This window comes from Micromys minutus (genome assembly GCF_963924665.1).
Source record: "Micromys minutus genome assembly, chromosome: 17".
NCBI lineage: Eukaryota > Metazoa > Chordata > Mammalia > Rodentia > Muridae > Micromys > Micromys minutus.
The window spans coordinates 38340540-38352314 of NC_137952.1; the positions used below are offsets into that span (position 1 = coordinate 38340540).

The 11775-nt window shown below is 44.3% G+C and overlaps 1 protein-coding gene across 1 annotated transcript; it reads right to left on the bottom strand.

The window, feature by feature from the left end:
* Positions 1–7991: 7991 nt before the first annotated feature.
* Positions 7992–8585, bottom strand: LOC308431456 (putative endogenous retrovirus group FC1 Env polyprotein; the record flags this gene model as incomplete). The annotated part of the gene is made up of 1 exon (XM_080930957.1): positions 7992–8585. One exon carries the CDS (start codon positions 8583–8585, stop codon positions 7992–7994), a length of 594 nt encoding a protein of 197 aa, XP_080787083.1.
* Between the last annotated feature and the right edge of the window lie 3190 nt (positions 8586–11775).

Here is an 11775-nt window from a genome sequence, read left to right on the forward strand (position 1 = left end):
TCATTATCCCAGAAACTCAGACAGTCTCTGAGACTATATATATAAAAAGAAATGTGCATGTAGCATAATCCTGCTCACAATGCCCCCAGCCACAGACACTGGCGGAGGCAGGCTCTAGCTCATTGCTCTGGTCTTTGATACGCCTTTTTCAGTTGCAGGAATATGACACCATTCTTGATGAGCAGCATTTTGTTGTCACAAAAGATCTACCAGGATATGAGACTTCTGTCTCATAGTGGGCATTCATGGGAAAAGAGGTCGTGACCCTATAGGTCAAATGGGAAACAGCCTCCAGACTTACCTGGGATTGCACCAGTCGTTGTCCACTGCCTGAAACAGGATGGACTTCATCTGTGAGCACAAGCCTCACTTAACATACCATCACCAAGGCAACCTCCAGGTGGCCAGGGACCCTGCTGTGTACTGCCTTCCAACTGGCTGAGTCCTGAGTGGTTGCTTAGGAACGCTATAGACTCCAGAGCACAAGTGTGCTGAAGCAAAGCTGATCTCCCTTTTGAGTCTGTCCTGAAAGGGAAGATGTTGCTTTGAGCCAAACCTTGAGCAGATGAGGTGGTTTGTGTGATCACAGATCCAAGCAGGTAGCTTTTTTTTAGTTTGCACCTTGGAGGGGCATTAACAGTATGATACATAACACTGGTTTGTGACAAGCATTAACACAGTTTGGATGGTTTTACATTTTGGACTGTTACTGAGCAGTGGTTTGAATGAGAATTACCCTCATGGACTCATATGTTTGAATGTTCAGTCCCCACCTGGTGGAATTGTAGAAAGGATTAAGAGGTGTGGCCTTGCAGGAGGAGGTGTGACCTTGCAGGAGGAGGTGTGGCCTTGCAGGAGGAGGTGTGGCCTTGCAGGAGGAGGTGTGGCCTTGCAGGAGGAGGTGTGGCCTTGTTGGAGAAGACTTCTGTTATCAAATGCTTTTGTATGGAAGCTGTGTTCATTTGTATTTCTCATGTGTTCGAATTTTTGTTTCCATAAGCATTTATTAAAATTGTGAAAAGGTAAAAAAAAATCACTTGTTAACATGATTCTTCATTGTAATCAGCAGTAAGGAAAACCTTCAAATATGTATCTAGACAAAACAATAAATAGGAACGAAAGCAAACTTTAAACCTGAGCAATCTATGATCAGACATATCCCAAACAAATTAACATTCATTTATACAAATGTTTGTGGCACCTTTATCTGTGATATTTCAAAACTAAAGATGACATACAAGTGTTCTTCAAAGAGTAATGGTCATGGGGCTTAGTGACACTTGAGAGGCTGAAACAGGAGGACTTCTGGTTTAAGGCCTGCCTGGTCTCCAAAGTGGCTCCAATCCTGCCCTGGAAATTTAATGAGACCCTTTAAAAACTCAAAAGAGGGCTGAGAGGGAGAGCATTTGCCTACCATGTGCAGCTCCTTAGGTTTAATTGCCAATTCCACCACAAACCAAAACAACGAAGAAGTATAAATGGTAAGCATGCTTTGGTACATTAAACAATAAGAAATTAAACTAGGGATACACATAAAAGTTTGGTCTAGACATCCTGTGCTCTATCTGGTTAAGTGTAGCTCTCACCATACACACATGTTCACACACACACACACACACACACACACACACACACCCCTAACCAAAACCCAAGAGAACAGCTTGACCATGGGGTGTCCATCCCCAGTTGATACATCTACAACACAACTCCTGCACCCAAGGCTCAGGAAACATTTCAGAAGAGGAGACAGAAAACAAAGGACTAAAAGACTCAGAGTCTTTTTATCCGGAGTCCCCCCCTCAAAGAGACACAGATGGAAGGCAGCGATCGGTGCAAAAGCAAGAGGTTTATTAATCCAGCTTGTTGTCTAACACCCTGAGGAGAGGCAACCCCATCCAACTATTACAAGCAATTTTTATACTTTTTAGGGATACAGGTTACATCAGCAAGGTTATAATTCAAATCCATTAGCTAAGCATATTAACCTTTAGATCTATTGGCTAGTGATTATGGGCTGATTGTGACATGAGTCAGGACCCTATCTGGGACTTTCAAGAGGATCAGAGTCAGTACATTCTGTGGTTTTTCTGAGAATCATTTACTCAAGAATATTCCTTTTGAGAGGTGGGTTGCTGGGCCATTGTTCCCTTCGTCTCTATTTGTCGGGCACAGGCTGAGAGAAGAAGGGAAATTTGGGGAGTGCGGAGGGTGAGGGTGCCAGGGGTAGAAAATTTTCCACTGTGACTTCTTCAGAACCAGGAAGTCTGCTGTGGGACTATGCCTTCTAGCTATGACAGGGGGTTAAACCCATGAAATCTCAACATGGCTGACCAAACAAGACCCAAACATTCCAACAACAAATGACATCTTCACGTAAAAGGGGAGAGATCTCATGAGGCCCACATCTAGACGAAAGGCACAGCAACTCTAACTACTGAGAGAGAGAGAGAATTAGCCTGCCCCGGGGACGGATGCACAGATTGGTTTCTAATACCAAGTGTGCGGCCCTAGAAACACACATATGTAAGGCAATGCTAATGTACTCAATGGAAAGTACCATTCACTTACATGTATCTGTAACAGCAATAGTTAAAGAAGAGGAGGGTGGGGCAGGCATGGGAGGGGTAGGAAAACAGAGAGGAAGGAAATGACATAATTATATCTTAGCTGAATTATTTAAGTTCTTCAAGGAAAGAGTTTGGACTAATCTCAAGAAATGTATCTGAAAATGAAGAAAGCCAGTGACTCAAGTATGTCTTCGATATAATTCCACCTGTAGCACTTATGAGATATCATAGTGACAGGGATACAGAGAAGATTAGAAGTTGCCAAGAGTTAGGTAGAAATGGAAAGTAGGCAAAGGCTAAGTATGGGGGGTGTCCCATGAGAGGTATTGGGGGTGGTAAAAGTTCCCAGACTGGTGATGGTGAAGCCTGCCCAGCTCAGCCCCACTGAAGAGAATCTACACATGGGTGAGAGAAACTTGCTGATCAAGAAAGATATTACTGTCTGGAGTTTTTCTGAAGCCTAGATCTTAGAGATCCAGCACACTACTTCAGCAGATCTCCAAATATGCCGCCAAAGATAAATATTTTCTGTATACTAGCATCACCCAGAAAAACATAATAGAAATAGAAAATCTCATTCCTGGACACTAAGTAAGAGACCCAACACTGGGTGAAACAATCTTGGGCTCGATGAGTCCTCCAGGGGAACCTGGTGCACACTTGAAGCTACTGTTCCTGTGGGTAATCTACCAGCACTGGTATACTGAGACTCCATCTTCTACTTCATACCACCCCTCTAGAAGAGACTCCAGCCAAGCATAGTCCTGGCCCCTCATCCAGTCCCTCTTCTCCAAGCTAGTTGTGAATCACATGTGTATATTCTGCCACAAATAATCGTTCAACAGGGCAGAACATGGAGATCCTCCAAAGCTTGCCATCCTAGGCCACCGAGTCACACGAGTTTCTGTGAAAGACATAATTTCCCATAAAGACCAAACTCTAAAGGAATGTGTGTTCCCATTAGGCCTGACCTAATGAGCGCTCTACATGAAAGGAAATATGATTATTTCCAGAGCTACCTAAAGCCTTCATCCTCTGCCCAGAAGTGATGCTGGGGGAAGTGAGATTCGTTTAACTCAGTAGTGCCCGAGGCACTTTACAAAGCAGGGTCCAGATGTGAACTCCACTAAGTATAAATAATAATGCTAATAACATCACATTCATCTTCTCTTTATCTCTGGGGCTGAGAGGATCAAACCTGTTAGACACAGCTTCAAAGGCATCTCCCATCCCAGATCTGGGAAGGAGTGTGTTCCAACAAGTCTCCAGCCTCAGTTCCTGTGTTCCCAGCAGTCAGAGGTTCCAACTCATCTGAAGTGGTATTTGAGCCTCTCTCCCCATGATTGTCTCTAATAAACTTAGTGGCACTAAGTCCAACAGCACCGTCAGCAAAGAAACCCGCTTTTAAGAGCCACATGCTCTACTGTTTCATCTTCCCCCATCCCTAGAAGTGTTAGAATACTTTCATGAATCAAATTAGATCTTTGACTTGTCAAGACAGCCTTAAAAATAACCAGAGACTGTGGATGGGATGTCAACACACACGAGGCTGGCAGATAGCAAGACGGTGGTAAAAACAGAGCCTGCAGTTACTCTGGGGAACCTGTGAGGCTTCACTGGCAGAGAAGAGGGTGGATTACCCTGATGCTCTAGAGCTGCTGATCAGGGGCTGCATAACTGAAAAAGATTACTAACAGGAAAGTAGACTCCATGTTAAGGGAGTGTACAGCTCAGCCACAGGTAGAAGTCTGGACAGTGCCAATCAGTCTTGTGGATTTAGTCCAGATGCTAGGTACAGGCTTGAGGACAGGACTTCTGGCCAGAGAAGAGCAGGAAGAGACAGATAGGCCTGCTCTGAGTTGTTGGGAAAAGAGAGAGGTAAGTTTCAGATGAGCCTCACCCACAGCGGGGAAGATAGACAAGGCTCAGGTTGTCTCTGCCCAAAGCCCTATCACGTAGGGGTATCCTACTCAAAAACCTTTAGCTTAGAGAATTGTTTGGCCCCTTTCAGTCCAGACTAAATAAAAACTTCTAGAAAGTAGGAAATGTTGCTTTAAGGACACTATGTTTTTATGAATTGTTCTAAAGCTTGGGATGTGTAACAGAGAACTGTTTGGAGGAAATGGCCACCGGAAGCGAGGAAGGGCATAGAGTAGCATCTGTACCTTCAGAGGACTGCATCTTATTCAATCCCGTTTTTCTACATCTGCACATTCCAACTGGCTGCACTCTCCCATCATCTGGCAGAGCTGATCTCAGCCTTCCTTTGTTCCTTATGTTGTCATGCTCCCCCACCATAAAATTACTTCGCTGCTACTTCATAACTGTAATTTTGCTACTGTTGTGAATTGTACTGTAAGTATCTGACATGCAGAATATCTCACATGTGACCCCTCTGAAAGGGTTATTCATCTCCCAAGGGGTCTCAACCCACAGGTTGAGAACCACTGATCTAGAGAGCATTATAATTCCCAGTTCATGGCCTCCATGATCACAATTACATCAGAATCTCTAGGGATGGGATCACACATGGCTTATTTTCAAAGCCCCCTGGTGACTCTGCTGTCTATCCTTGAGTAGAACCATGGAATCATTCTTCACACATAAAATGCAGGCCAGTGGCCGCATGGCTCCTGACAGTGAATTGAAATGTTGGCCTGGCCTGCCTACTCCCTACAGAAGAGAATCCAGATTTGCATAAGATTTCTTTGGTGGGGTAAGTCTGAGAAATACAGATTGGTTGGTTGGTTGGTTGTTTTGTCTGCTTGGTTTTTGCTTGTTTGTTTGTTTGTTGTTTTCATGTAGCCCTGGCTGTCCTGATACACATCATATCTTTCCTACTATGGGTTCATCCTGAGACTTATGTCTCACTTCCTCTACCAACTCAGAGCAGGCCCATCTATCTACTTCATAACTGTAATTTTACTACTGTTGCGAATCATAACGTAAATATCTTCCTGCTCTTCTGGGGCCAGAAGTCCTGTCCTCAGGCCTGCACCTAGGAGCTGGACCAAATTCACACTGTACTAGGGACAATATAGCTGAGGATGACCTTGAATTTCTGATTCTCTCCAATCAGACTTGTGAGACCATGATGTACTAACAAGCACAGTTGTAAGGATACTGAGAACATTGAGCTATATCCTTTTTCTCAGCTGGGAGCATTAAAAGCTATCTGAGGTCTGGTCTAAAGCAATGCTTTGGGCCCAGAACCAGCATGAAGGAAGGAAGACCCAGGATTGCTGATGGGCCCTCAGTGCAGGATACTGTAATCAGGCTGAGGCTCACACTGATAGATTAGCCTTGCAAATGCCCAACTCACCAACTCAGTAGAGAGATGTTAGAAGAATAAGTCCTGATTACCAAGTTACCAACTCCTCCACCGGGGAGAAGCATAACATGGTAGCCAGCGGATTCCTGTAGACGTTGGTCGTAATGGAGATATATTTTCATAGTCACCCTCCAAACCCCTTGACACTGTGACCATAAGAGCTAAACCTTTTTAACAAGTTCCCAGGAGTCTGCTGCTGCTGTGGTGGTGACTGTGGCTGCTGTTGTAACGGGTCTAGGGTCATTCAAAAATTCACCAGTCAGTCAGTGAATGAATTTTAACAAAGAGGCTTTATTAGATATTGGTCAGGACCACACCTGAGACTCAGGATTCTCAGTGTGTGCCTCCATCTATTGTTAGTCTGGGGTTCATAAAGACAAAACCCACAAGGTTACAGTTTGAGGGTGGAGTTATCACACACCCTGCCTACAAGCAGTCAGAGTTTAATTTTTATAACAGATGCCTTGCAGACACCTTGTGATTATCTTGAGCAAGCAAGCATTTTTCATACAGAAGCAGAACCAGCGGTTAATCTTATGATTATTATCTTGTCAGAATAGGGTAGGTCATTCAACACTTTTACTAGATTCGGGAAGTTTTGAAAATAGCCAAAATATTCCCAGAACTCATCTATCTTGGGCGAGTTAGCTGGCAGGGTACACTTTACAAAAATTTACAAGCTAGAACAGCTTTTGATGAATTTTAAATACAATGTTAATCATTGTCACATTCTTCCCTTAAATCGTGTTCTGAGTCAAACCCTTGACTTGGTGGTGGGTGCCTATTCATGTTGGGACCAAATAACCACTAGTGTAGTACCACCAAAGTGTGAATTTATGTATCTGGTTAAGGCATTACTGATGCAGGATCCAACAGCAATCAGCAAGAGCAGGAGAGCTAAGTGTAGCTGATGGAAGAGTTACCTGGAGATACTGAGCCAGGAGGCACAGTAGCCAGGAGGAACCTCAGAATAAGAATGGGAACCATTTGTCTCCCCCTTTCTGCGAAGATTTTCCAGAACACAGCCAAGTTATCTCTACTTATTCCTGAGTGGTTTGCATATGAGCAACAATTCTCCCCCAAAAGCCCTCCTTGCTCTGCATAGAACCACCTCTGCTAATAAATTCACCTGCTTTTCTAGCTTGGCAATAGATGTCTCTAATATGGACAGATCGTAGGTTATTTAAAGTTAATAACAGCTATTGCTGTTCCTGTGGTACCATCAGTGCCTCCTGCTGAACCTAAGCCTAAGAGGATTAATCGAGGTATGGGGAGGTGGATTGCACATTTTGCTTTTTTTCCTGGACTGTGGGACTGGCAGAGTCGATGAATATAATGACTCTCTCCCGGCTGGACCATCATCATACATATGTTTTCAGGGGAGCAGGAATACTAAGATACAGAATTTGGGAGCTTGTGCATATACCACATAGGTAAGCATGGGTACAATTCATCAGTACTGGTGAGCCAAACAATTTCTGCCAGGTGAGGAAGGAAGGAAGGAAGGAAGGAAGGAAGGAAGGAAGAAAGGAAGGAAGGAAGGAAGAAAGGAAGGAAGGCAGCAGGGAAGGAAGAAAGGAAGGAAAGAAGAAACAAGGAGGAAGGCAGGAACAGGAAGGGAGGAAGCAGCACTTGACAAAGTGCTACCAGGAACTAAGAAATATTTGTGGAGAAGCTTCATTTATTCTTAAAGGGAGATTTAGATATGTCATAGCTCTTTAAGTAGACACAGGTCCCCTCACCTTGGATTTGGCCTATGTGGAGAAATTTGATGTTTGAGTGGAAAGACACACCCATGGACAATTGACAAAGGGAGTGATTAAATGGATTTCTGATATATGGTGAGTCCTACACAGTGTGGGAGTTTCGTAGGGTTCAAGACCAACAATCAGGCATAACATTTGGGGTAGTGACAGTCACAGGCGTATATACTGATATTAACATGCCATTGGGAATTCAAAGGAGGTTGGAGAAGTAGGGTTAGTGGGACAAGAGAGAGAGAAAGGTGACAGTAGTACAAAGTAATGTCAGCCCATGACATCACAAACAGGCCCAGGAGTGGGTGGGCATAGTAGCTGGTTTGGTTATAGCATTCATTTTGGAAATTTATATTTTTCTAAACTTCTAAAGATGAGTATCTTAGTCTTCTTGTCATAGCCTGTATCCTTCTCATTATGTCTGTAGATATGACCCTCAACCCCTGTTCTCCATCTGTCATTCCAGGGGTCGGGGATGGAGTACATGACCCTAGTATGCCAATCAACTGAGTTGAGTCTGGATGGATTTTCTCCTCCCCATCTGGGCCAAGTGCTATGATATTTGCAGCCCCAGTGTGGACATCCTCCATAATTTGGGTTCTTACAGTCTGCACGAGTTTGCTCATACATGAAGCAAACATATATAGGTGAGGTCATAGCATTATAGAAGTCAACTATACATCTCCCTTGGCAGGTGTCCCTTACATCAAAGGTGAGGGATATAGTGCTAGCACATCCTGTCACTGGACAGAAGGTAGAGGCTATGGTCTTGTTTTGATTTTCTAAAGCAATCACCTGGAACTTCCATGCCTTAATGGGTGGTCTGCTCATGTTAGGACCCCGGGAAACTGGGGGGTTCTGGTTTAGATTCCAGGAAAGAACAGAAGGAGATACAGCCAGAAAAAACAACATTATTAGGTTAAAACCCATGGTGCTCTTATCTTTAGTGGATTTTTGCAGGTCTTGGTGACAGTCCTCTTTTCTTCAACCAGGCCTTGTTCCCAGTGGGACACTTGAGGAGAGTGATATATCCAGGTGCAGAGTCTGTCTACTTTGACAGCACAGGAGTGGTCTCTTCTAGTAGGGTTCCAGTATCTCAGCTTGGTGTCTCTTGATCCTGGAAAGGATGTGTTAAAGCAGTGGTCCTCTGAGAGCAGCCTTAACTGAAAAGGTCCCAGTGTCCTGAGTCAGCTGCTTAGTCTATACAGATAGAAGAAAATGGTGGTTAAAATTTCAAGTGGAGTTAAACCTTTCACATGAGGGGTACATAGATCCCTAAGAGGGGCAAAGGGGAGGAGCCTCACACCTCCTTTCTAATTTCCTAGGTTAATTTCGTTTCCAAGGTTAAATTAGTTTCCAAGGTTAATTTAGTCAAGATCTTTTTATTTTTGGTTAGTTGGTTGGTTGGTTTTGTTTTTGTTTTGTTTTGTTGTTTTGAGGCAGGCTTCTCTGTGTAATAGCTCTGGACGTCCTGGAACTCACTTTGTAGACCAGGCTAGCCTCTGGCTCACACAGATCTGCCTGCCTCTGCCTCTGAATGCTTAGATTAAAGGTGTGCACCCCCATGCCTGGCTTAGTCAAGGTCATTTTACAGTTGCAATTTATTCTCCCTACCTGTCCTGCACTTTGTCGTTGGTAAGTACAATATAATTTGCAGCTGATCCCCCAAAACAACAGAACTGTTCTCGGTAACCTTAGACAGAGAGACTGGCTCATTGTCTGATCTTATAAACAACAGCAATCCAAACCTAGGTATTTCATCCTTTACAAACTGTATTTCTGCCTTTAGTATGTGGAGCAGGGGGTGTCCCAACAGAGGGTTTGGGTACCCAGTTATGACTAAAAACATAGTATCTTTTCCCAGGTACACAGTTTTTGGTGGTTGAAGAACAAATTTGTGAACCAGTAGCTCCTTGCATTACAAATCTGTTTCTTACTCATTGGCCTACCTACCTGCTTTAAAACCAAGTAACTGGCTCTGATCACCACAAGAAGACTGATAGAAAACATTGAACCCTCCTGAGTTATCCTGGGCAGTGAGTGGGAAGGGTGGTGGCTGAACCCAACCCAACAGTCTGTATCTAGCTGGAGCACCAATGCAAACCTTTGCTTTTGTTTGAGACATTTGTTGCAACGATGGCTGGTTTCTTTGTAATAGGTGCATTGGCCTTTCTATAAGGGAGTAGTTCTCCCAGCATCCATTTCCCACAGCTTTGGTCCTTCTTTCATAAGTCTTGGTCCTTCCTCATAAGATGAGGTCCTTCTCCCTGGCAAGATGCCACTGTAATCTTAGCTAGTTTCTTAGTCTGCCTTTTCTTATTGTTATATACCTGGGAGGCAATCTTGACTCTGATACAAAACCTTCTACTTTCTAAATCTTTCTCCTAATGTTTGATGCTGTTCCAGAAACAAAAGCTATGTTGATAGTCCTCTGGTTTTCTGGGACCTCCTGGTCCAAGGGGTGTGTATATTGGGTAAACTTCTAGGAGAAGCTCCAGAAAGCAGGTAGTGACTCATCTAAACCCTGAGTTATCTGACTGACTTTAGAAAAATTGTAAAACACTTAGCTGCAGCCTCAAGATTTCCCTACAGAGGCTGGTGAGAGAGGTTAAGAGATAGACTCCCTATCTTTGTGGGATTAGAATCCCAGTTTGGTTGACAGGAAGGAAAATTGTCTCTGGTTGTCACCAGATCTTATCTCCCATCATTTCCCAAGACCTGCCTTTGGGCCTTTCATCAGACTTTCTTCTTCTCTGTGGTGAAGAGAGTTTGAAGTAGCTTCTGACAATCTGCCCATATAGGTGGTGTATATAAAACACCACTTCTAGCAGAGAGATAAAGCCTTGAGTTTTTTGAGAGAGAGAGAGAGAGAGAGAGAGAGAGAGAGAGAGAGAGAGAGAGAGAGAGAGAGAGATTGATTTTGGAGTTTCCAGTTATATAGATCACTAGTGGAGAAGGGACCATATACTGTAACTGATTGATGGCCCTTCCTGCCTTCCTCATCCCTTATGTCCTCCATGTGTGTTGGGGGAGGGGGATCTTTCTCAAAGGGAGGCTAGCTGGAGGCAGAGATCTGGGGGAAGCATGTCAGAGAGTGGCACCAGGGGCATGCTAGGGTGTGTCCAGACAGGGGAGCCATGAAGACTCTATCACCTCAGTGAGAGCAGGCATGGATAAAGTCTCTGAGAGAAAGGAGGAGTCAGAGTCAGAGATAGTGAATGACCAGGAGACTGGGGTAGGAAGAGGTCCTACCCCAGGTGTGAGGGAGCTCAGGAGTGCCTCTAGCATCATATTCCTCTCCCTGGCTGGTGCCCCGGCCATACCAGATGGTGGTACATCTTTTCTGGTGAGAATGGTAGGACTGGAGGCTGAAAATTATCCCACCCCTTAGTCTTATTTCTTTCATCTGAAACAAAACTGTCTGCATTGGAGCAATGGTTTGACTGGTACTCTCATCCAGGATGGAAATTCCTCATCAGGAACCTCTAGGCCAGAATGTAGAAAAGTTGGTCTGGGTGCCCTGGTATTCTGAAGACCTCCTGTTATATTCTGTAAACAAGAGAAAGTTTAAAGGAGCCTTCAGCAGGCCAGCCCACCTAAAATGAAGGCCAATTGAGAGAGCAAAAGGCAGTTAGTTTTCCTGAATAGATCAATGTGACATTGTCAGATTTCAGGAAGGCTTCTCGGTGGAAGATGTTTTTGCCTTATCTGTTCATTTTCTTCAAGGACACGAAATGACACACACACAAAAAAAACAATGTATACATCACAACACACACAGTGTTCTCCCACTTGGCAGCTAACCTCTGCTTCTTGTCAGCCTTCCCTTACCTCCAGAAGGAAGCAAATAGGGCCCAGTGGTCCCTCTGACTCAGGAATTAACTCTGCATCTAGATTTCCAACAAGTCTCACAGACAGATGCATGCAACCAACATAACTTTACCTCTGAGAGGGCTTCTGATGCCACTTTCCCACAATCCAGGCGTGGAGAACCTGTCAGTGGCCGCCTCTGAACGTTATCCAAATTTCTCAGCTTCCAGTAGACCAGAGACCCCCAAAGGATCTAGGCATTGAGGACTGGTGGCTTTGTCGGACTAAGCAAAGTCTTGGCTCCCAGTAT